The sequence below is a fragment of the Sinocyclocheilus grahami genome, unplaced genomic scaffold (genome assembly GCF_001515645.1).
Source record: "Sinocyclocheilus grahami isolate Dianchi unplaced genomic scaffold, SAMN03320097.WGS_v1.1 scaffold311.1, whole genome shotgun sequence".
NCBI lineage: Eukaryota > Metazoa > Chordata > Actinopteri > Cypriniformes > Cyprinidae > Sinocyclocheilus > Sinocyclocheilus grahami.
Window position 1 is genome coordinate 1361394 of NW_015505490.1, and position 25433 is coordinate 1386826.

The window sequence follows — 25433 nt, forward strand, 5'->3', positions numbered from 1 at the left end:
TATATATATATCTCCATGTATATTGTGTATACATATATACTGTTGATTATAATTACAGGAGAAGGTGTGGTACCACTTGTGTGGTGTGGAAGAGTAAAGTCCAGGAAAACGACAAAGCATGTCTGCTTCTGAAACACTGACCGAGCGCTGTTACACCAGTTTATGGAGCATCGGACGTTGTATTGATGTCTGTGCAGGAGTCTATTACAAAGCCCTTAGGATTAGTAACTGCATTACCAAAAAATATATTAATAAAATAAAAGTCTTATTTCATTAGACTGAGCAATAGTTTCTGTAGAACCCTGCTGTATAATCCCATTTTATGCAATAAAAAGCTGTCCCGTATCTTCCCAGCCTTACATGTTGGAAAAAAAAAAATAATGAAACAAAAAAAAAATTCTAGAATACATTCAACAACGGCCTAGCTGCAGAGTTCAGCACATCCTGTTCCACAGGGGTGCCAGGGCGAGAGGAAAGTTGGGAGAGACCCCCAAGAATCCCTGAAAAAGATGGCTAAACTGCAAATTCTGATCAATATAAACACGTATACAAATATGAGGCAGCAGCCAACAAATGTTCAATGAGGCAACGTACAGAACTTTGATCTTCAGTGACAGTCAAAAGTGATTTGCTGGGAAATGTCAAAATTATTGCAGCCTAGGTACAGTGAGGGCTGGAGGGGGTCTGCAGTGGCCAAGGAAAAAAAATACAATTGTTTTAGCCTTAAACTTACGAGGCAATGAGACAAAGAGGAACTGGCCTTGAAAGTGGCTTGCTAAGGAAGCCACCGTTGCACAAAGCAGCTTCGTCTAGAGGTATGTACAGATCCCAAGCCATTCTGTGATACCCACATACATACTCATGCTACAGCATCCCTTTAACAATCATCGTAACTTTACATGAAAAATAAAACAAGAGACAAATTTCAAGTGGAATCTGTTTGTGGCCTAGTTAAAACAGCTTTGAACGTTTCTCCATAGTCTGGAGCTCCTCAGCTGACTGTCCAATCAAGTTCTAACGCCTAACATCCAAAAACTAAAACAACAACCAGAGAAATTTACACAGAAGGCACATAACTTATGATCTGAAAGATGGAAGAACCATGGAAGAACCAACCACAGAACATCCACAAAAATAATTAAGCCACATCCGTCTTAGCCTTATTCAAAAAGGGGTCAAACAAAACTTGAGCTCTGAAAAGGGCACAGATGGGAACAGGTGTGAGGAGTGTCAACATTTACAAGAGAATGAAGAGATGATACGAGCAAATAATGTGCATTGACTGAATGGCTGTCCGGAGCGTCCATGCAGTGCCAAGGCAACATGTGTTGAAGAAGACTGATCTTCAGTGCACAAGACCATGAGGAAACAAGAGCCCTCCTCCCTCTCCTCCATATATATAGTGCTTTACAAGTAATTTTACATGGGATGGCCTCTGTGGCAAATCCTTGCATTACACCAATCTCTAAGAAAATATTTTGATATAACAAAATATACGGAATAAACTTTGTGACTTGTCAGTTGCTAGAATGCTAGAGAAGGATTTCATGCATCTTTCCTCCAAGTTTAGAAAACACAAAAAGGGAATTTTAAGGGAAGATGGGCAGTTCTTGCATGTGATTTTAAGGCTGGCACTAAAAAAAAGGAGAGAGTCATATCAAACCGATCTGCACTTAGAAAAGCACACTAAACCTACACACCTATTTGAAATGTCCATGCTTGACCTGGGTTGGCAATGAGAGCCTCTGGTGGACCGCACTCTGTGGCAACAGTAACTGCTTCAGTCTTTGGAATAGAACGAAATATTTGGGCTACAAAAAATAAGATCAACTAAAAAATCTTGAGATAGTGCTATAAAAATGTTTGGACAAAGCATTAGTGTTCTAAATCTATTATTTCCTACAAAAATGTTGATAAAATAAATACAATGTATTATTAAAAATATAAATACCATTGTTAAGTGCGATTCACCAATGAGTGCTTTTAGTCATTTGTATAGAAAAATATACATATTATTTACATTATTCAACGAATTATATTTCTGTCAGTGACATGAGACAACAAAAATAGTCAAATTTTAAATTGCCTAAAAAAAATCGTATCATTTTATACAAAACTACGGGCCTAGGGAGTAAAAAAAAAAAAATCCCTAATGGTGAGATACAAGAAATAGACTGGTAATAGCATTTGCACTCACTAAAATCAATTAAATCCTACAATGTTTCGTAACAACATGCAAATTATACTTTTTTTGAAAATACAATGCAATTAAGCTACCAAATTGCTCTGGTCCATTGGCTGTCAGTCCACCAGGATCTCAACCTGCCAGCCACACATCTCACAAGCCCATCATGGCCTACTCTTCGTAACACATTTCTTTCTACTACTGACAAGAAAAACATTTACCATTTTTCTTCAGACAACCTATTCCTGGGACCACTGCTCCCCCTAGTGTTTCCCCTCATCATCTCCCCTATGAGATATTTACAGTGTATTCCATACAGAGAATCAGGCCAAGCTTGGCAAGAGTGACCATTGATGCTCTGAAGGCTTCGATGTACATTCAAAAAGGGAGAGATGTCTAAACAGGTCAGGCTAAAAAAAAAGGATTATGTATCGTCAATCTAAAAACAATAAATCTTTCCCTTCCGAAATTGCACTTTGGTGTAGAATGGAACGATGTGGCAATTATTCAGTAATTTGTCACACTCGGTAAATAAGAGCAGGCCAGACTCGACTTGTTACAAATGTAAAACTTTTCACAATATCCTTCTAAAAAAAAAAAATAAATAATAATAAAAAAAAAGGTAAAAAAAAAAAAGATATACAAAATTTAAGACCGAGGGGGCACTAATATCTTGAATTGGGCATTAATAAAGGGGACACAAGGGCAATCTTCTCCATTACTCAATTGTCTTTTCTAAAAGTCAAACAACTTAAGAGGCACAATACCATTAACCTTCTGATAACCTGAGCCTGCTTCAGTTAAAAAAAAAACCTTTTAAAAGGTCTCTTCCCTGGCATGTATACACTCTTGATAGCATTCACAGACAATATTAGCTTGCGAGTTTGCTTTCAATTGAGGAACTTGCGACACTTCTTCGCCCCGCAGTTGCAAGGCAGCTTATTGCCTGGTTCTTCGATGGGGAACTTGTAATCGTACGTGAGCTCCTCGCCTTTAAAGATTTTGCGTGAGGCAAAAATGACAATGTGCTTCTGACCGTCAACACTGACCACGCGGGAGTAGCAGTTGGGCTCGCAAGAGTGGTTAATGAATCGGGCTGCGTTGCCGTGCATGGTGGCATCCACCACCTTGTAGTCATCGATACGAAACATGTAGCAGCCAATGCCCTGAGTAAAAGCAAAAAAAGACAAATCAATGAGGAACACCGGTGTTATTGTTTTAAATTCATTGCACTGATAGACTAAGTATTAGATTTCTACCTTGCTGTCATAGTATTTCTCCCGCTTGTCAGTGAGGACAGAGCGAATAACATTGCCAGAATACTCAATCACCATCTCTCCAGCGTCAATGTTTTTCCTGCAGAACAGACCTCTGCCGTGTATGGCTGATCTGCAGGCAATACATAGGATGCAAAAGATGGAATGCAAAAAAAACGCATGCTTTTCATTCCTCAATCCACCCACACATTTTTGATTTGAATAGAAGGCATTTATACCTGTAGACACCCACAGCCTCCATGGACACTTTCTTTAGGTGCCTGAACCTCATAGGCAGTGGTAAGTCCATGCTGGTGGCCCGTCTGTGAAAACACCAGGTGTTATTATGTGTTCAATTTATAAATGAAAAGAGGTTAGTACAGGGTGAGTAAAGCCCGGGACAAACCAAGACGATGGTTGGCCATAGGGCAATGTCAGGTGGTTTTTGAGCATCGTTTGGCTTTTCAGTTGTTCTTCACCGTTGGCTGTAGTTGGACACTGTCAGCTGTTTTTCGGCCAAATCTGTATGCCGATTTAGTGAGAACTGCGATTGGATATTCAGCTTAGCGAATAAGCGCACAAGAAAAAAAATGGAACTGACGAAAGCAAACCAATGACAAAGAGCAAAGAGGGAATGCAGACACACTTGATGTCATTCTGTTTCTTTATCCACAAGACGACGACCCAAGGACTGACAATGCCAGTGCCATTTGCAACTTAAACATGATTGAACAAAGTTACACAAATCTGTCAGTAATGAGCACGGCTGGTGTAAACAATGGTAAAAGCAAGTGCTGCTTGCTTTGTATATCCATAGTTCTAGCTCTTCCGGTTTCCTTGTTTGAATGCCGAATAAAGACTGCTGCCACCTGGTGGTATGGAAAAGTTAAGTTCTGTCAAGCAAGCGCAGATCGTACGCATTAGTTAGCCGTCGCCTGTAGTCTTTCTGGTGTGACAATGAGAGGCAATGCAAGGTGACGCCACAGTCGGCTTTGCTCAGTGCTAGTTTTTTGGCGTAGGTTTGGTGTGTCCCTACCCTAAGGTTACTCACCGAGCAGACTTCTGCAACATCTCCTCCTCATCTTCCTCCTGGGGGTTATATACAGGAGGCTGACGGTGTTTGGATGCCAGGAAATTAAACATGTCCAAAACTGATCGCCTAAAAATTAATTCAAAGTCTGTTAAGAGTGCTTAAATAGTTCACAATCACAACATTGAATTCTCCATTATAGAAAGGTTTAAGATTTTCAGGTATTGACAAAATGAACACCCTGGCCATGACACACACCTGTGGTACACCTCAGCACGGGCAGATCCGTGAGGGTTGACAGGAGGATCTTCCGGCTCCTCAGGTTTGTGAAAGCGGAACCTGTAGTTTCGGCAATGCCTGGCTCCATATAGCTGCTCCAGTAGAAACACTACAGCATCATGAACCACACCCAGCATCTTCAACCCATTTACTCCTGAAAGACGATGTGAAATACAAGATGCCCTTGCCAAATTAACATGACTAGTAAAAACAAATGTGTTAAGATTAAAATAAACACTGTAATATGTTCTTACCATCAAATGAAAGTGCCTTGAGTCTAGCATTGGACCGGGCTTCTTGCACTTTATCTGTCAGGGACTTCCAGGCCTCTGAAACGTAACAGGAAACAGGAAATTCATTTCAGAGAAGACTGACTGTAATTATCAAAGAAAAGAACATCATACTCCATACTGGGTCTATAACTCTCCATTACACTTTATTATCTAGATCTCACTTACCCTCAATACTTTCACATCGAATCTGAAATCCATCATCACTGCAGATTTCAAATATGAGCCCTTTCTTGGGCTTGTAGTCCAGAAAGGAGTCTCTCCCACTGTCCCTCTGATCAGGTGTTTCCACTGAAAATGCATTAGATCCTTTCCCATCACCCTTACTAGGCAGTCCTACAAAAAAAAACATCTATTAGCACTGCGACATTCAACAGAGAGATGGACAGCCAGACCTAACATTTTACCCACCTGCAGTCTTTGGCTTCTCATCATGAGTATCCATGGTTGTACGTTTAAAAGAAGAAGAATCAGCTGTCTTAGTGGCAGAGTCACTGTGAAGGAAAAAATTTATTTTAATAGGTCAGATATAATGAAGTACACTGAAAAGTTAAGATTGATCTTTATAATCGTTTACCTTGTTTTTGAACCCGTTTCATTTGACTGCCCTGTATCCATTGGCTCAGGTGATGAAAGTTCCCGGTCCCTACTATAAACAATTTTTAGCATGTTTAAATTTTTTTTTTTTTTTTTTACAACAATAAGCAATATGCATGATAAATGTCAGGCTCTTACCCTGGGAAATATGATAATTGGATAGCAGATGTGTCAACAGTTGGTGTATCTGACTGAAGTCCTTTGCGTTTCTTTCCACTCTTATCCGGGATTGGTCGAGGTCTTTTGGCCTTTTGCTTTCCCTTCCCAACAGCTGTGGATGCAGCTCCAGCATGTAACTTTGAGGATTGCTGCTTATGCGGGGGTCGAGAAATGGGAGAGGTTCGTGAGCTCTGAGTGAGGATGCCAACAACATGACTTCTGTTCAGGTCTTGAGTAATGGGATTAGGGGCAAGAGTTACTTGACCAGTTGAATTGCCATTTGGGTCAAGGTTTGTATCTGCCAGGACTCGACTGACTGGGTGTTGGAGATGAACGCTGCCCTCTTTCTCCACCTGCTGGTTGACAGACATGCTTATGCTTTGTTTTGGGGGTAACACACAGATGCTACTGGCAATGGACGTCTGGGCAGGATTAGTAAGATGAGATATCATAGGGGTTCCTGAATGAAGAACCATCTGTTGCTCTGGAAGGCATAGGTTGTGAGGGTTGGCTTTGAAAAGAAGGCTACTTATAGATCCTGTGATCTCAGTTGAACTTATGAGGCCTGGGGCGCTCAAAGATACAGAGTTTGCTCCCAAAAAGTTTCCTGCTGCAGTGGGAGGCACCGACACCACATTCAAAACAGACGGACTTGGGTTAAGCCCTGACATAGTGCATGGGAGCAGGCGAGTCGATGAATCATGTCCCAACATGCCAGGCTGAGTTGTGGTTGAAATGGGCATGGGCTGTGGAAGGAGAGTAGGCTCCAAGTACATCACCCCTTGCTTCTGCCTTTTTATAATGTTAGGAAACTTTCGATGAGGTGTTGCAGTTATAGTCCCAAGTTCCATCAAGCCTGTCTGAGCAGGGATTCCTGCAGCAATCTGTGAAGATGACAAGTTTATGAGGGTCATATTGGGCCCAACATCGGAAGGAGCAAGTGTAGGTTGGGTCTTTGGACGAGCCTGTTTTTTGCTCTTATTGCTCTGAAGACGAGAAATTAGGCGTTTCTTGCCATGTCCAGAGGGGAGCATAGTTGGTGCTGGGGTGATGGATGAAGCACTAGATACCATAGCAACACCAGAGGCATGATCATGCCTATTTCCTGCCTCTGTCACACCAATATGGGGATCGTGGGAGGTGACTCCTATGAGGAGGCCTGATGTGGTGCTAGGAATGACTGGCTGGAAACCTGTCTGAGTAGTGCCTGTGAACGCATGGATTTGTGGGTGATGAGATACAGGCACTAAACCTTTGCCGCCAGCAGGAAAAATTGACTGAGAGGTGGAGATGCTACCACTGAGGCCTGTCAAGACAGGGGCACTAGTGTTCATGACACCTGTCGCACTAACAGATGGTGCAATCTGGATCTTTTGAGTTAAACCATTGGGAAGGGTTTGCAAAACATAGAGTGGCTGCAGATGCTGGTTTAGCACTATCAGTTTCTCTGGGCCAGGCTTCAATTGAGAGGCAGTAGCTTGAACAGCAGAGCTTGCAATCGGAGTGGGACCTGAGCTAACAGTGGCAGCAGGGATTAACTTCTTACTCTGGAGAGGCAAGGTGGGTGAGCTGGGAAGACCTGGCGTGCTACTATTTCTCGTCAGATCTTGGCTCCCTGTCTCTCCCACAGGTGCAACTCCAGGACTTGTGATATGGTCACCATCAATGCGTGCAGAAATGAAGTGTTCTGGAGTCATTTGACCTTCTGGAATCTGGGAATCGGCACATCTGTTCTGTGGGCTCTTGCTGGATACAGTGGACCCTGTTCTTGTTTTTTTCCTGCTTTTCTCGACTCCTGATTCCTCTGTGGCCAGAGCCAAAATGGTGCGGTCAGAGGTCTCAGAGATCATCGAGCCATGATTTTGATTATTTACAGTGGGACTTCGAGTTGTCAGCACAGAGAGGTCAGAGGGCAGCTCAAGGGGAAGACCATATGACTCGTCAACAGCAATGGAGGTGTTCACCCCACTCTCACCAGGTTCAGCACTGGCCAGTGGCTGGGTGAAGTCTTCAAAAAGCATGTCCTTTCTTTGGTTAACATTCACCCCGTAACTCTCATCTAAAGAGAACGGTTCGGCAGAAGGAGCTTCTGTCTGTTGTCCCAAAGCCTGCATTGAAGGGGTATTGAGTACAAACTCCATAATATCAGAGGGTAGGATGTTACCACAGTCATCACTGTTGTTGTTATCAGAGTCAGACTTGAGGAGATCTGTGGTGAGTGACAACGGAGTTTCAAGGGGGTCTTGTGCTTTCACACTCCCTAATGGATCCTTTTGATTTTTACGACTTTCACGACTGTTCCCACTTGGTGTATTTTCTGTCTCCTTCCCTGAGTCAATGCTTATTTTATCTGTCCTGCTTTCTCTACCTTTTCTTTTTGTTGAACTTTTGTTTGTTGATGAAGTAGTAGCAGTGGTTGTGCTGCTGGTGCTTATACTAACATCGCTCTCAGAACCGTCATCCACGCCATCCAGCTGCCCAATTTGTTGCAGCTCCAAATTCTTGGTTGCTGTTGACACCTCATCACTGTCATCATCTTGCTCCTTCGCCTGATCCCTCAAGAACCTGTGGATCTGCGTCCCTCTTCCCAAACACTGATCAATACCCGCAATAGGTGGAAGACCAGAGTTGGGGTTTATTATAGTGCGTGTGAAGTTGTAATAATATGCATCCTTATTTGAACCAATTCCTCCTTCTTCGTCCTCTCCACTGTCTGCTGAAGATGATGTGCTCATATCATCTGCCCCATCAACTTGTCCTTCAGCGGAACGCTTGCTGCTCCCAGTGCGCTTTTTCATGGAGATTTCACCAGTTCTGTAGAAGGGTATGTCTTCCTCCCCATACGATCGCACACCATAGAAAGGGGTTAGCCCAAAGAACATGTTTGATCGAGCACGGGCACTCCGCCTTGGGTATCTGCGCTTTGCTGAACCTGCCGAACCATCACTATCCTCCTCATGGCGCTTATCGACGCTGCCTTCATCCTCTAAATTATGGTCCTCCCCATCATCTGCACATTGGTGGTCCATGAGTTGCTCCTCAGAATCATCTGGGTGAATGTGGCTGTCTGATTCTGAGCTTTCAGAACTTGCAGATGGGGAGAAAACCATCACTCGAGAGGACCTTCTTTGGGGGCCCTGGTTGCTAGGGGTTACAGAAGTGTATGTGTTTGTGTTAGGGGACATGCTGACAGCTTCGGTTCCATTAGGATCCATTTTTTGAGACATTAGAGGCAGCCTCTCAGTGGGTTTCTTCACCACAGGAGTAACTTCCTTACTTGATTTAGGGTGTACCTGTGGTGGTCTAGTACCTCTTTCAGACCCTGCTTTCGGCTGAATAGCATCCATGGCTGAACTATGCTTTTTCTCAAAGCTAAATCTCTCTTTGGACTTGAATGGCTTCTCCATTTCTTTCTGATCAAATGTATTAACTTCCACCTTGCAAGACCCCGTGTTGCTGCTCAATGCTGTGGCTTTATTGCTAGTGTTGTGAGGAGGTGGACCCTGACCTTGTGTTTTGACATTACTGCTTTTAGAGTTGCTGTTAAGAACTGGGTTTTGAGCAGACTCTTTTCTTTCTTTTGAAACATCCCTGCTCACATTCATTTTGACTTTGGAGTGTTTGTCTTTGGTGCTAGAGGTTCCATGACTAGCATTGACAGCAGCACTTGTCTGGAAGCCACGCTTTAGGTCCTCCTCTCCCACCTTGGCACCAGATGACCAGAGAGGCTTCATTGCCGCTGCTGGACCAGACGCATAGCAGTGAGACTTCCTACTCCCACTTTTGCTGTAAACCGGTTGTGGAGACACAGTCTTTCCTATGTCTTTTGATGCGGCCACTGATGCCACATTTCCTTCCTTGACTGTATTAGCCTTGTCCTTAGGAAGTGTGGCAAGTGGATGACTGGACATAAAAGTGACTCCGGCTGGTAGGTCAGTATCTTTTGTGGCTTGTTTCCCTTTCTCGGTTTTCAAACTGCCACTTCCTCTCTGATGTCCGGTCAATACTGCAGTTCCGAGAGGTGGTGCTACCTGGCTTATGCTAATTGGTTGCGATGACTTCAAACTCTCACCATCCGACTGCTTTTTGGTTGCTTCTCTACTACCTTCTATTCTTTCAGTGAAACCAAAACTGAGTCGACGCTGTGCCCCAATGTTCACTGAAATTGCCTCTCGATTGTGAGATTTCTCTCCAGATGGTGCTATTCCTTTGTCTGTGTCCCTGGTTAAAGGTTCCTTAGAGGTTGAGGACAGGGACGGGGCAGATGAATTACCTGTCTGAATGGATACTGTGCCTCCCTGTTGAGAAGAGGAAACCTCTTGCCTAGATTGTTGAGCAGAGATGGAGGAAGTGCTGTGTCGACGAGATCCAATGCTTCGCAGAGTGGAGCTCAGCAGAGGGTCCCCCACAGTCACAATTTCATGGGCTGAACTACTAAAACCATCTAATGGGGGAAAACACATTGAATAACATTCACAAAAGCCTTCAAAAAAGGAGTTATAAAATATAAGCAATATAAAATATAAGCATTTAAATGTATATAACTCCTACCTGGGGAGGGAAGTGGTCTGGTTGAGGGAGAACGATGACATGGTGGGTAACTGGGGTGTCTGTTCCTAAAATAAACTCTTGGTTTTGGTGTGAAAGGCACATTTGATGGTTTTATGGAATCTGTGGGTCCAGGCAAAGCAGTGTCCACTTCAGCTGAAAAGTTTAATAATGATTAGTTTTTAAAATTCCAACAAAATGTTGGCATGACAATAACAAATATAAATCTGCTTACCTGAAAGAGGTGGAGGACTATGAGCAATTGTGTGGTTCTCTTCTTGAGCTGCTGTGTTATTGATAGTTTCAGTCATAGAGGGGCGGCACACTAAAATTCTACATTTATAGACGCATCGTTTGCGGGCATCTAGAGTGCTCCAGTAGACCCTTGAGCATCTGTGTAAATACATCAGGTGGTTACTCCATTTTATGTCTTATGTTTATTTAAATACAATACTATAATTTCAAAGACTTACTGGTAGCCCACAGGAAACAACTTCCTCTCACAATCGGACAGTTCAGTTAGCATACCAAGACAGTCGATAGTCATAGACCCTGTACCAAAAAATGTGCTATTTAATTTTGATGTATTGTACTTTATTACTCATCAACGATAAGCACCCTGCAAAGACATACAGACCTATCATCATGTGGATGTTATCTGGTTCAAGCCCATTAACAAACTTTCTTCTCAGACTGATTCCCTCAAAGTCCACAAGGACCCTCCGAGTAACTTCAAAGCCTGACTCTGGCACCACCTTTAAAAAAAAAAGGTTAGTTATTTGCAATAAATCCAACACTTTACAACAAATATGTAATCATTAGTGCATTACTTGCTTGCATGTATCATTCCATACCTCGCCCTTTATGAGATCTCTGTGATGCTGACAGTAAACTTTCTTGTCCTCTAAAAAGGCACACTGCTGCTGACGTGCACACATGAAATGGTAGTTGTTGGTACAGGACGTCAGACAACAACTCACCGTGGCTCCGGGTTTGTGACAATTATCACATTGCTGAGAAAACAAAGCATAATGCAATCTATTTTTGGATGCAGAAAGATTTGTTGCATATAGTCTTTTTTTAATAGCCAATTGTTTGGTAACAAAAATAATTACACAAATACATATTACGGCATTGTAATTTAATGAACACATGGCTTAGATTATGCACCAGCTTTTTGCCTCTCCTGACTGCCATATGGACATTTTTGAGTGCACCATCAACATCCTCGAACACCTCGGATGACCACAGTGCACAGTTCACATGGGTCCACTCATTCTGGCCAACATAAAGCAGTCTCCCACAATCCTAGAAAACAAATTACCATACAATATCTGACAAAATGATCATGACTGAAATACAGTATAAATTGACATCTGTACATGCTAATGCATTCTTTTTGGTGGATGATTACTCACATTTGTGTTTTCATCTCCATAATTCAGACAAAGCGCACATTGTCTGTTGTCACCTACACCAGGAGGAGGGGGAATATCAGGGCTTTCTTCAAGGCTGTGGTCTGAACACAAAATAAATACTCATGTGTAACTTATCAACACACTTTAACTCTCTCTTCTATATATTTTTCTCCATTCAGAAAATGTAATTATTTAACTCTAACACGCAATGTACCATCTCAGTAGTTCCTATACACGTTTGTGTTTATAGTGCTTAAAAGCGACTTTCTCACCATGGATAAGCATGGGTGGAGGAGGAGGTGGTGTGAGGGCAATCGGGGAGTCAGGTTTCCCAGGTGCTTTAGGATGGGGAGCCGGGATGATCTTTTTCATTAGCACAGGCTGCTCAGCCCTGGCTATCTCCTCCCTCTCCTGCCACTGGGCATAGTTGTGATCCAAAGAAGGGGGCAACACAGCATTGGGAAGAAGTCCACTGCTGCAAAGATACAACAATGCCTTGTTAGCCATGTCTTTGTTACATAACATTAGTGTTTGATTAAAGCATTTATAAGAACAGCATTGACTTGATCTTTGAAATCTTTAGTAACATTATAAAATGTATATACCAACTTTTTATAAGTTTGATACATCCTTCCTGAATTACCAATTAAATTCTTTTGAAAATAATAATTTTAAAAAATCTTACTGAGCTCCAAACTTTGGAACCGTAGTGTAGGCTCATTCAGAAATAAGGTGCCAATGACAAAGTTTATAATCTGATAGCCATAACTCCAAAGGGAAATAACATAAATATTTGTGTTTTCTCTTTAAAGAGACAGTATTGAATGTCAGGTATGCATGCACACAAACAAAAAAAAAAAAAAAACTTGCTTCACTGCTGTTAATAATTCATGGCAACAAATGAAGTATACAAACAAGCAAACCAAATGCCAACCACAAGACTTGTCAAAGCACCCATGTGAAATGTGACACTGCTTGTCGACCTCAAACAATGGAACTAGACCATACAGGCTGCATTCCCTATGGAAAGGTGATATTTCTGCTCTAGAGGAGAGCAAAGAATAGACAGACACTCAGTGGTGAGTTTGTTCTCGATGCTCATAAACTAGCTTAACTGGTCCCTCTATTCACTATCAAACTAAACAAATAGTTTGTTCCTTAATTTATTTCTGAAAATTGTTTCTGACAAAATAATTTAAATAAAATGATCAGTCAAAATTAAAACGGCAAGCAAATTGAAACAAAGCATTAAATAGACATGGGAAAGACTCACTTTGGAGAGACTTTGCGCGTCTCCCAGAATTTGGACTCCTTCACCCTGTACCATGGAAAAGTCCGCTCCATTTGCTTTAACAAATAACAGTGACAGTGCAATTAGAAATAATGATGTAGGATTGCAAGATATTCTATTGTCAGAACTGTGTCCACACCAGCTTTTTCTCACCCGAATAAAAAAGGACTTGAGCATGCTGTTGGCCTTCCTGCTCTCTAGCTGACCTCCATCTGAATTGATGGCTGTCTGGATGATTTTCACAATGTCATCACTGAACTCCAGCTAAATAAGAGAAGCAGAAAATGACACCTGGCTCTCACATGTATGTGACCGGCATCTGAACCCTGCTGCAATAATGCGACAGGTAATCTTTCAAAGAAGAATAGAAACATAAAAGCTACCTTTTTTACTTTAAACTAATTCAAAAAGGAGATACTCAAACTCTTACCACAGATTTATAGCATCCAGGAGCCATTTTCTTCTCCACAGACTCCAAATCGAGTGGTGAATCATTAGGTGGAGAGACCTCCGTCAGCAAAGGGGGGTCAGGGCCCTCTGGGGAACGGCGTGAGGGAAGGCTTTCTTCTGTCTCTGGGTTCAGCTCAGGTGGCTTCATAACCACCTGAGACAAAGAAAATCGATCAGTAGGTTAAGTAGTGAAAATAAAGCTGGTGGGAACTTCTAGGACTCCAGATGGCAACTCACCTGTCTGTAGCGAAGCAGGTGAGTAGACGTGCGAGAGTTGAGAAGGGCAGTGAGAACTTGCCGCATGGACTTCTGAATTTCTTTCTCCAAGACAGTGCGCCACTCAGTAGGATGGGGCTCAGTGCAGTTTGCGCAGGTGTAGGCCACGGTCTCAGGCAGGTTAGACAAGAGCTCATACATATCATCTAAATATAAAAATGGAAAGATCATGTTTGGAATGTAGTATTACAGAAATATCCACACTGCAGAATGCTTTCTTCTCTGTTTAGCAAGCATGTCCATGTCCACCTATCAGATCTTATCTTAAAGGGATAGTTCACCCAAAAATGAAAATTTGATGTTTATCTGCTTACCCCCAGGGCATCCAAGATGTAGGTGACTTTGTTTCTTCAGTAGAACACATTTGATGATTTTTAAGTCCAACCGTTGGAGTCCATCAGTCTTATAATGGATGGCAATGGTAACAAAGTCTATGAGAGTAAAAAAAACATGCACAGACAAATCCAAATTAAACCCTGCGGCTCGTGACGACACATTGATGTCCCAAAACATGAAACGATCGGTTTGTGCCAGAAACCGAACAGTATTTATATAATTTTTTACCTCTAATACACCACTATGTCCAACTGCTTTGGGCGCGCGCACGGCTTCCGGTGCGCAAGATGTGTACGCGCTCTGGCATAGTTTACGTTAATGGGTGTGTTGTCGCGGGAACGCGGGGGGCGGCGGCTTCTATCAGCGGCTTTGTTCTTCTCTCTGCTCACGGCGCTTGAAGGGACTAGACGGCCCAGCATCCTTGCCCGACGGCCGTGTAACGGGTGCGGTTCTCGTCCGGACTGCGGGTCCGGCAGCTCACGACTCTGGCGGCACGGGAGTCCCTCTACGCACCCCTCCTGGACCCACGAGGACACCAGCGTGCATGCACAGGGAAGAGACCGGTCTCCCGAGGAGAGGCGCGCTCTGCATTTACACAGCGGCGGTGATGAGGCTCCATTCGGTTCAGGTGTGCCCCATCACATGCCTCCTCTCTCACGCACCCACTCATGTCGGGAGCCTGGCGAAGGGCGGCGATTAAGGGACGGGGTGATGCTGATAATTAGGGGGAGGCAGCCGACTCGTCACAGTGTGTTGATATCCAGCCAAAGAGCAATCGACCATAACTTCAGGCGAGCAGGCTCAGAAGTCAGTTTGAACAATCAGGATAAGCGCAAGTAAGTACCATTTTGATTAGCCGTCGTACCTACAATGACTGTGCACTGTGTAAACAATGAGTGACGTATACGCGTGAGCGATCACTTCCGGCGCTTGCGTAAACTCGTAAACTACGCCAGAGCGCGTACACATCTCACGCACCGGAAGCCGTGCGCATGCTCAAAGCAGTTGGACATAGTGGTGTATTAGAGGTAAAAAAATGTATCGTCATCAATGTATCGTCACGAGCCGCAGGGTTTAATTTGGATTTGTCTGTGCATGTTTTTTTACACTCATAGACTTTGTTAACATTGCCATCCATTATATGACTGATAGACTGCAACGGTTGGACTTAAAAATCATCAGATGTGTTCTACTGAAGAAACAAAGTCACCTACATCTTGGATGCCCTGGGGGTAAGCAGATAAACATCAAATTTTCATTTTTGGGTGAACTATCCCTTTAAGATTTGCACTACCATACAAAAAGTTAAATGATTTTAAAGTCTCAACAAGGTTGCATTTATTTGATCAAAACGACAGTAAAAACAGTAATCTTATAAGGGCTTATTACACTTTCAAATAACCTTTCTATTTGAATATATTTTAAAAACTTTATTTCTGTGATGGCAAAGCCGAATTTTCAGCATCCATTACTCCAATCTTTAGTGTCACATGATCCTTCAGAAATCATGCTAATATGCTGCTTTGAAGAAACACTTATTATTATCAATGTTGAAAACACTTAACTGCTTAACACTTTTGTGGAAACCATGAAACATTTTTTCCAGGATTCTGTGAATTCCCCCCCTGCTTACAGACCCCAAATTTTAGAACAGTAGTGTACATTTAAACAAATTTTCTGTAATTAAAATCAACCAAATATTAGTTGATTTTGTTAGTTTAATCTCATGGTGCCATGTAATATCACGTGAAAGATAAGAGATATGGAGAAAAACTGATAACTCACCTGTTAAATTTTCACATTTTGCATGGACCCAGCAATCACACTTCCTGCACTTCATCATTTTGCTATCACAGTCATCGTCATCATAGCACTTATTACAGAGCAGGCAGACGTTGCCTGGGAAGGAAAATAAATAAATAAATTACACAGTTTAGTAATAGTTTAAAGGCATAGAATAAACATCCAGAATGAATAGCACTGACCTTTAGCTAAGAGTTTGGCACAGTCATGACACAAAGAGAAATCATGTGACCACTGAGCATCCCAGGCCTTCCCTGGTTTGGTGGCTCCACAGCGCTTACAGCGCACACACTTGGTACAAATCTGTGGCAGAAGGAAAAATAATTATGGGAGAATGCAGCAAAAACACCACAGATGTTACAGACATTAAGATTGAGAGTGTGTAAGTACCCAGACTCTTTTCTTCTTGGTGGGTCTGGTAGGGTGGTTGGGTCCCAGGCACTCAGGGTGATAGCTATTTCGGCACTTGTCACACTCCTTTAGCTGCTAGAGGATTAAAAAAATAATTTTAAAAATTTTGATTCCATCTGGATATTGAGCGTTTGTCTTTTATGAAGGTTTCGGAGGCTTTTAGAGAGAAATAAGCCCAAACTTGGAAGTTGCTTAGTCGGTCATCAAGCGTACCAAAAGGAAATGATAATTCCAGAGAGCTGACAAGCATTTGCCTTTCATAAGGAGGTATTTTTCACTAGCACATACCAAATGAGGACATTCATCATTTGTGATCCAAGCTGACTCATGCTTTGAATATTAAACTTTTCCATTTATCTTTAACCATTACATCAGCGGATTTTGTATTCTATAGTATTAAGCCTCAAATGTCAACTAAACATCAGATTGGTTTCTTCTTTAAATTATTAAAAAGTAAAAATATGAATTGAATTATAATGTTAAACTAAAATTAAAATAATGGGAAAAACCCTTAAGATAACATGTAGAAAGAAAAAAACGCATCTTAAGCTTGCAGAATAACATAAGTGGACTTTCAACAATTAATTGCCGCTTTGAACGATTACGTAATTGTGGCATCCATAATTGTAATCGCGATTAGAAATTTTATTAATTGTGCAGCCCTAGTATGTGCATCCCCTGGGAACTGAACCTGTAACCTTGGCATACTAAAATTAAAATAATGGGAAAAACCCTTAAGATAACATGTAGAAAGAAAAAAACGCATCTTAAGCTTGCAGAATAACATAAGTGGACTTTCAACAATTAATTGCCGCTTTGAACGATTACGTAATTGTGGCATCCATAATTGTAATCGCGATTAGAAATTTTATTAATTGTGCAGCCCTAGTATGTGCATCCCCTGGGAACTGAACCTGTAACCTTGGCATCGCTTGTGCTAAGATTCACAGGAATATCAACACCATAAAGAATGTTATCACTATCCAGAGGGGGGAGAAGCAAGAGACAAAGCTTTTTTTTTATAAAAAAAGGGTATAAAATAATACAAAAGTGCCTGGAATATCTGCTTACCTTTTCTTTTGGTTTAGGCTTGAGTGGTTGAACACATCGAGTGGACTGTTTCTTTAGCTTTGCTTCGGATACTAAAAGATGACATGACCATAAAACAAAAACATTAAGGCTATGTTAACAAAGGCCTTCTGTAAATCGATACGTTTTTGTAATAAAAATATCCATATTCAAAACATAATAATCAATTTAATCTAGCTTGCGCTCACTGTTGTACAGGGAAGCAGTTCTGGGCGGATGACGTATGGAGGTCGGCTTTGCGCACGTGCCGCTCAGAAGTGACGCACACGGAAGCGCAGGGGAGAGATCAAAACAAAACAACGGTCACTAATTAGAAGTACAAAACGAGGATATGTAAAGAAGAATGTCGGAGGATTTCGATATAAGCCAAGAGGAGACTGGTTTTCTTTTGCTAAAGTAAGGCAACTTTGCTTCCTTTGCTCCTGTTAACAAACATTGGTTTTCACGAGACTCACTGGGCATGCGCAGCACTGACCTCATACGTCATCCGCCCGGAACTGCTTCCAGTGTACAACAGTGAGCGCAAGCTACATTAAAGTGATTATTACGTTTTTAATATGGATATTTTTCTTACAAAAACGTATCGATTTGCTACAGAAGGCCTTTGTTCAACCCCCGGAGCCGTGTGAGGCACTTTTTTTTTTTAATGGATGGGCGCATTTTATTTAACTGCTTTTGGACGAATGCATGCAACACCCACTGAGTGGCATTAAACAGCTTGAAAGATCAAAGACCATTTTAAATATAACTCCAACTGGATTCGTCTGAAAGAAAAAAAGTCATATACACCTAGGATGATTGAGGGTGAGTAATTTATGGGCTAATTTTCATTTTTGGGTGAACTAACCCTTTAAGTCAGGAGTGTCCAATCTTAGGCTGGAAGGTGGCTGTCCAGGAGCAGGATTGGACACCCCTGTGTTATGTTACCAACAGTAAATCATACATATAGTTTATCTCCTCATCCCTTTACCTGTGTCTGTGGCAGAACTGTGTTGACTTTGTTGCTGTGATTTCTTCTTGGGCTCAGTGGGCTGGGGCTTTGCAAGACCTTCCTTTTTTGCTGGCACTTGGCTGTGCTGCTGCAAGTACTGCTGGGACTGTGCTGGTGGGGAAGATGGGGCAATGTGTACAAAGGTGGGTGAAGAACTGGGCTGCTGCTTCCACTCCTTTCTATAGGCTGAGTTCAAAGGGGTTTGAGAATGCTTGGGGTCATCAGAAGGACTAGAGTGCCGAGGGTCCTTTGGGGAGGAAGCTGGTGAGGATGGTGCTGAAGGTTGTGCCTGCTTTTGTTTGTCCTCTCCCTGCATAGGCGGTGGAGTTTCACTTTTCTTATGGGGAGGGTCATCTTTTGGAGGAGGGGCTGGCTTGGGGCTTGCTTCAGAACACTGGGATTTGTGATGTGAATCCTTTTTTTCAGACAGTTTATTCCTCCTCCTGTCCTTTTTACCTGTTGTTGATGCAAACAGACAATTAATTGAAACATAAGAGCATCTCTGACTTATAAAAGGAGTATTCTCAGAAAACTGACCTTTTGCCTGCTTTTGAAGAAACTTTGATGGCATCCACTGCAAGTTCTGACACTTCCGTACTCTGTGATGACACAAGCACAAAGATTTAAGGGGCAATTACACTATTAAGGTGCAACGGTTTTGAAACCCACAATAAAAAGATTTCAAACTTACTTGCAACACTGCTTTTTAATATTGCGTCCCCCAAATTTGGGCTTATCCAAGCAGTTAGTGCAGACCCCACAGTCATTTGGGACTTGGCAGCCTGGACACTGCCCGCAGCGTCGAGAGCGCCGGCCCTTTCTGGGTGGGGCCTCATGGACCGTTTTCTGCCTTGTTACTGGCTTAATAGGAGGTGTGGGTGGCTCCGCCTCCTCTGATCCAGCCACTGATGATTTGTCTATTCAAGCACCATTAAAAGGTTACAAACAATGAAACACACACACAAAAAACAAACTAGTTCTACGATGTTCTCTCACCATCATTTCCCATGGAAGACAAGATCTTTTCTCTCTCCTCCCATGGCAAGGCACTAAGTGTAGGCATATCATCTGGGAACACAGCACGGTTGCGACCCAGAGCTACAGCTGCACGTCGACACACATGCTTAATGCGTGGACCACGAACTGATGTCTCAGAAGAGTCACTCTCTTGACCCTACACAAAACAAACACATGGAAATTGCCTTCTGTGTTTTTGGGGAAAACAACCTGGGAACATTTTTCAAAGCAAAGGGGACAGCAAAAGACAGGACATACCGGTAATTTAGGTTGATCGCCAGGTTGTACCTCTCTCTTCTCTATCTTATTGAGCTGAGCTTTAGCTTTTCTCAGCAGTCCTGCAACACGCCTGTCTGTGACTGGCTGTTTCTCGGCATGAGCTAACATGGAGCCCAGTGATGTGGTGGCAGGGGGTTTTCCCATCTGCCCTGCTTGGGTAGGAGCACTCAATTTCTCCTTATCCTTCACCCTCTCTACTCCCTCTGCTTCAATACTCTTCTCTGAAGGTCTGCCTTTTTTGGCCAGACGACCCTTTGAGGACAAGGCCCCAACAGGCTGAACTGCTGTAGAGTCACTTGGGGAGGCCTCTGCACCAGAGTCAACTGTGACTGACTTCTTTCGACCAGGTGTCCTTTTTTGGGTGAGAGATTCTGCAATGTCCCTGGCCTCCATTGCAAAGAGGCTAGATGTAGAATCCTCCAATGGAAGACTCTTCCCTCTTTTATCCCAGTCTTTCCTTCCATCTGTTTTGTTTTCCTTTTCACGCTCTCTATTCTTCTCCATCTCCCTGTCCTTCTCCTTTGTACCTGTGTCTCTAGTAGCAGAGACGCTCCGTTCCCTACCTGCTTTTCCAGTCCCCCCACCTGATCCTTGATTACTGGGGGTAAAAAGAGGGAAGAGCTGTGAAGATGAAGCAGAGCTCCCACTCACACCGAGACCCCCTGCTGCTCGCCGCCCATCGGAAACTCCGTGGCTCGTAAGACCAATGGAGCCTGAGGGGAAGCCACTGAAAGAAGCTTGTGTTAAGGCACTGGCAGCAAGTGGACTGACTGCGACTCCAGGCAATGGGCTGGAATTCCCAGTCACACTTATGGGAACAGAACTGCTAATCATGGATTGTTCAGAGGCTTTCCCTGTTTGAACTCCTGACTGACTGCTCCTGGTAGTCATAGAGTGTGAGGGTGACCTGGGTTGTCCACGTGAGAACCTAGACCCCTTTCTCTTTTTGTTTGATGTTGGTGAGACCTGAAGGGGGGAAAGAGAGCCAGGGCTGCTCCCTGAAGAGGATGGGAGTGTGACCGACTCAAAGATGCGGGAGTGAGCCGGACTTGGATTGAAGAAAGGGGGGCGTAGTAGGGGGCTGCGCTTTTGAAGTGGCGTTTCAAACCGCGACGAGGGGTGCTGGTGGTGATTGTGGTGAGGATGATGATGCAGGGGGGAGAAAAGTCTGGAACCTGTCCCAGCTGCACCAGCAGGCACTGGGAATCCTCCTGGTGCAACACCACCTCCACCAGGTCCTGGTGGCATGAGGCCCACATCCTCAGCAGTCAGTGGAGGAGGACGAAAGTTGTCAAAAGTGGGCTTGCGGATAAGGCCCTCCTTTGCATACTTGGCAGAGGAGAAGTACTTATTTTCAGCACAGGACAAAGACTTCCAGCGGAAAGTGGGCTCTCGTAGTATGGAGTGACGTTTATCGTGAGAGCTGGAGAGTATTGGAGGGGTGGACAGAAAAGGGGCAATGGAATGTGACATCATCCATGGAGAGTGGGTGTGATGCTCAGATGATCCTGCCTGGGGAGGCTGAGGAGGGCTGAGAAGAGGAGGAGGTGGTGGTGATGAGGATGATGATGCCGTAGAAGAGGCTTGTTGAGACCCAGCTTGTGAAACCCCCGTGGCTGGGCTGATGATGGCTTGTTTCCTTCCACCAATCAGGCTGCCCCTACCACGTGCCACTAAAGCACCCCGCCTATGACTCTGACCTCTGCGACCCCGCCTGCTGCGCTCCATCAACACTACATGGTCTGGCTCAGATGGTGGTGATGGTGGGTGCGAGGCGTGGCGCATGCTGGCCTCTGTCTCTCCCTGAGAGGCAGGGGAATGATCTGCCTCTTCTGAGAGAGCCTGGGAACCCTCAGAGGCCTGGGAATCACAGGAGGAGTCATCAAGACTAGGGCTGCTGGAGCGAGACGACTCACCAGAAGAGAGCTGAGAGGAATGCTGCGAAACAGCGCTGGAGCCACAGGACGCCGCACTGCTACTGAATCGCCCATTGCTTGTGCTATTGTTGCAACTGCTGTTAAGAAGAATGGTTGCAATGTTGTTGGCATTGCCAGTCGGAACAGGAGGTGGGGGAGGAGGGAGAGAGTCAACAGCAGGCCCTGCTCCGGGTGTGGCAGTGGTTCCACTTGTGAAGGGAGCTGTGGAAACAAGAGCTTGAGTGGGTGATGTTATGGGCTGAGGTGCTGGGGCAGATGCTGCAGAGTCCAATCGAGCAATTTTCATGTGTGGTGGTGGAGGGCTGAAACTGCCTTCATCATCGATAAACCGCTTTGGAGTCTTGATGATGCGCAACGACACTGTGCTCACAACAGGCATGATAAATTGCCTGATGTTTGTTAGCTGTGTTCGTCTCCTGTGCTTCCCACCCTCAAGACCTGCAGTTCCCTGGGTGCCAATAGCTTCTTTTTCCAATAGTTTCTTTTTCTGGGCCCCCTTCTTTGCCCGCTGCAGCAGCTGCTTTGCAATAGTGGCATCAGTGCGTTTGGAGGGAGGGACGACCCGCACAGGTTTGATATGGCGAGGGCTCTGACGTAACCCTAATGGCCTCCCGTGTTTAGTTGGGGTCATTGGGTTGACTGTAGGGGAGTCATGGGGATCTGGGCTAGTGCGTTCATCAGCAGGATGAGAAGCCCTGAGCTGGAGATCATGTGGAGTGCAGGTACCCAAATCTTGTGCCCGACGAACCCTGAAGTCCTTATGTTTGGTAGTCCCAGGTGCCGTGGTGGACATCTCCTGGACCGAGGAGGCATTAGCAACCTGAGTAGCAGCAGCAGCAGCAGCAGCAGCTTCAGCTTTGAGGCGCTCGGCAGAAGGTGGCCTGCCCCGCCTCCGTCTTTGCACACCAGAACCAGGAACTGGGACACTCTTCCTCACAATGGCCTTCAGCTTAGACTTCAAAGGGCTCAGTTTGACATCCCGCAATCTTTTCAGTTTGGTCACCTTGGACTCCCGGCTGATTTTGTGAAGCTTAGCCTCAGATCCCTGACGGTGCCCAGACCCAAGCAGAGTTTGTCTTTTCTCCTTGTCTTCGTCCTCTACACCGTCCTTGTGGTGTGTGGGACTGGAGCTGCACTCCTGTTCTGCATCCCCATCCTCTTCAGGGAGTGCATGGCCGCTCTGTTGCCAGCTCCTCTGGCTGGCAGAAGCAGGAGGGCGGCCTCTTCTTTTTTCTCCTGTGCCAGGAGGCCTCCCTGGTGGTCGTTTTACCTTCTCTGTAGGAGCTGTGGCGAGAGGCAAAGGGGCTGTCTCAATATCAGTGCCAACCCTCTGCGCAGCTAGAGCCCTAGGAGGACGTCCTCTGGGTTTTTTTCCTAATGAGATAGAACCTGACACAAAGAGAAAGCACTCCATTAATAAGCTATACATTTTTTCATGTTTAAATTAGGGCTGTGCGATATGGACAAAAAAACCTATCGCGATTTCTTTTATCAATTTTGCAATTTCGATTTTAATCACGATTTTGACACACACAGACATGCTTTAGTCATAAATGCATTCAGTGTGAATTTGAAACATATTTCCAAAAGAAAACCAATTAGAGCTTTATCAAGAAGTTGTAACATGTCTCTAGAACAGACATAAGGCAAAATAATCACTAAGTAAAGGTGTAACAAAATGTCTCTAGAATAGACATATGGAAGGGGGGGAAAAAATCCCGTGTCCAGGGATTTTTTTTGCCATGCATTGGTAATAGAGCTCTTTGTGGCGTTGCCTCAGATGTTGAACTAGATTTGTTGCGCCAAGTTCACACGTCTGCAGTGCGTATACAGTATGTGTATGCAGTGCAGAAGCAGCACAGACTCATTTTGCTTCCGCACAAGATGCGTTTGCAGTCCGCTCCTGATCCTCGGCTGTTTACCACAAACACAAAATGTATCCATTATTTTGATTTCAAATCCAAACGTTGTTTCTAAAAGCATTGTGATTTGTGTTTCAGCTTTGTGATTCTCTTTTATCACAGTACAGTAATACAATCTTTCATAGACATACACGTTTAAACTCAATAAATATAACTTTAACTACCACCACAAGTGCCATCTATTATTGCCTTGTTTATCTAAAAGTGCACTTTTCCTTGTTTTAAATCTAGCCAAAAAGCCATGTGTTGACTGTGAAACAGTAGACTTTAATTATATGCATTTTTGGTGTAATTACAAAATTTCTGTGTCAATCCATGTTAATTTTACCGCAAATAATGCGCTGTCACTTTAATTCAGCGCATGCAGCACAGCAGAAATAGACTCCGCGCGGAAACGATCGCAGCATGACTGCTGCAGACCGCTCCTGGAGCACACTGCCGGACCGCAATCACATGCAGTGTGAACGCTCTGATCCGTTAACATGGGCATGGACAAAATACGCACCACAGACGGAGTGTGTGAACCTGGCATTACGTTTGTATGCCCGCCCGGTCTGTTCTGATCTCGTGCTCCATTTAGGCGTGCTGCATTCTGATTGGTTCGGATAGCATATTGCGGGAGGTCGGGGGCGTGTAAAATCGTGCTGTAAAGCGATTTAGCGCATGCTCAAATCGTGATTTTATGACGATTTCAATTAATCGCACAGCCCTAGTTTAAATGTTACAATGCATCTAAATTACACTTGAGAAAAACAGCAAGTTAGATCTTACAAGATCCCAATTATAATTATTCTACAACACAGTTGGAGAGAGACAGAATTAGAGATGTAAAAGATACTTTACCTATTGACGTCCTTCCTGGGCTATGTATTCTTCTGTTGTCACTGACTGTGCTGAAGCCTCCAAATTCCTCCTACAGAAATGAAAATGAAAAAAGGGAGAGATTCAGTTAACTCAGTGGTTCAGTGTGATTTAACCTTAAGAGATTAATTTTTTTCTAAATGAGCATCCACAAAATCAAACATGCTACTGTCGAATAAGACATTCAGTTTTGCTACACTCCATCTCATGACTAAGAAAATGTTGAGGCCAGATGACCACTCAATGTTAGCAATTCTCATCCTGAAACCACCGAACAGTTGCTGACAGCTCAGGAGTCAAGGTAAAAGAAAAACATTAGCGGTCCATTGTGAATTTATGGATGAAAACACATTTGACAAGACTGAAAATGCAATACGTTCCCATCCTGTTATTTGAATTATCATAATATCTAACTGTCATACCCTCTAGTTCAAGGAGCATATTTCAGTCATTTGTTTACCCACCATCTGTTCAAAACAACATCCAGTGCAGCCTAAACATGACCTTTTTAATAAAAACACAATGCATCACCAAGAGATCAGGCTCAGTTACCCTAATGAATTAAGATACAGCATGGAACTAAAACGGGCCAGAAAACCTGAGTGCAAACTTTATACTGCAAGATTTGGTTGTACCCTAAATTTTCCATTTTCAGCCTGGCAGCTACTTGCCAGGTGGCCCAAAACAACAGACTTTTAAGACTTTACTCAAAAGTAGGCAAACCATTTTCTGTGCTCTCCCTACAACTTGAGAAAGTAACAATCGCATCTGCGATAGCACCTCCTACGGAGATGACCAGTTCCACCAATTCCACTCAGGTATCCTTAGCAGATGCTGTCGCTAGGCTGCATGACATCAGCGCTGATCTCACTGTCAGGACATCTGTTGCAATAGCCGTATCGCCTGACAACTGCTCCACCTCCCTCAATCAAACGGGCTAAGCTTTGCAGACGTCCTATGATATGATTTTATAAATCTCCAGGCTTTTATGATAGCCCTGTGCTTATC

At 43.7% G+C, this 25433-nt stretch overlaps 1 protein-coding gene across 1 annotated transcript in view; it reads right to left on the bottom strand.

Annotated features, from left to right (window-relative positions):
* Positions 1–1851: 1851 nt before the first annotated feature.
* LOC107601691 (histone-lysine N-methyltransferase 2A-like) overlaps positions 1852–25433 on the bottom strand; it is a 31379-nt gene continuing 7797 nt past the window's right edge. The window contains exons 2-34 of the mRNA XM_016293948.1: positions 24408–24477; positions 19685–23031; positions 19406–19583; positions 19101–19326; positions 18947–19008; positions 18389–18865; positions 17376–17471; positions 17244–17266; positions 16309–16404; positions 16101–16221; positions 15901–16014; positions 13741–13925; positions 13484–13657; positions 13207–13317; positions 13036–13109; positions 12035–12237; positions 11763–11863; positions 11515–11652; positions 11199–11357; positions 10982–11099; positions 10818–10896; positions 10580–10737; positions 10348–10500; positions 5776–10240; positions 5618–5686; positions 5452–5534; positions 5209–5376; positions 5005–5079; positions 4730–4904; positions 4493–4600; positions 3681–3764; positions 3445–3574; positions 1852–3351 (exon numbers count right to left, since the gene is read on the bottom strand). Of these exons, the coding sequence (XP_016149434.1) occupies positions 3076–3351; positions 3445–3574; positions 3681–3764; positions 4493–4600; positions 4730–4904; positions 5005–5079; positions 5209–5376; positions 5452–5534; positions 5618–5686; positions 5776–10240; positions 10348–10500; positions 10580–10737; positions 10818–10896; positions 10982–11099; positions 11199–11357; positions 11515–11652; positions 11763–11863; positions 12035–12237; positions 13036–13109; positions 13207–13317; positions 13484–13657; positions 13741–13925; positions 15901–16014; positions 16101–16221; positions 16309–16404; positions 17244–17266; positions 17376–17471; positions 18389–18865; positions 18947–19008; positions 19101–19326; positions 19406–19583; positions 19685–23031; positions 24408–24477 (12096 nt within the window). The 3' untranslated portion in view covers positions 1852–3075. The remainder of the gene's footprint in view (positions 3352–3444; positions 3575–3680; positions 3765–4492; positions 4601–4729; positions 4905–5004; positions 5080–5208; positions 5377–5451; positions 5535–5617; positions 5687–5775; positions 10241–10347; positions 10501–10579; positions 10738–10817; positions 10897–10981; positions 11100–11198; positions 11358–11514; positions 11653–11762; positions 11864–12034; positions 12238–13035; positions 13110–13206; positions 13318–13483; positions 13658–13740; positions 13926–15900; positions 16015–16100; positions 16222–16308; positions 16405–17243; positions 17267–17375; positions 17472–18388; positions 18866–18946; positions 19009–19100; positions 19327–19405; positions 19584–19684; positions 23032–24407; positions 24478–25433) is intronic.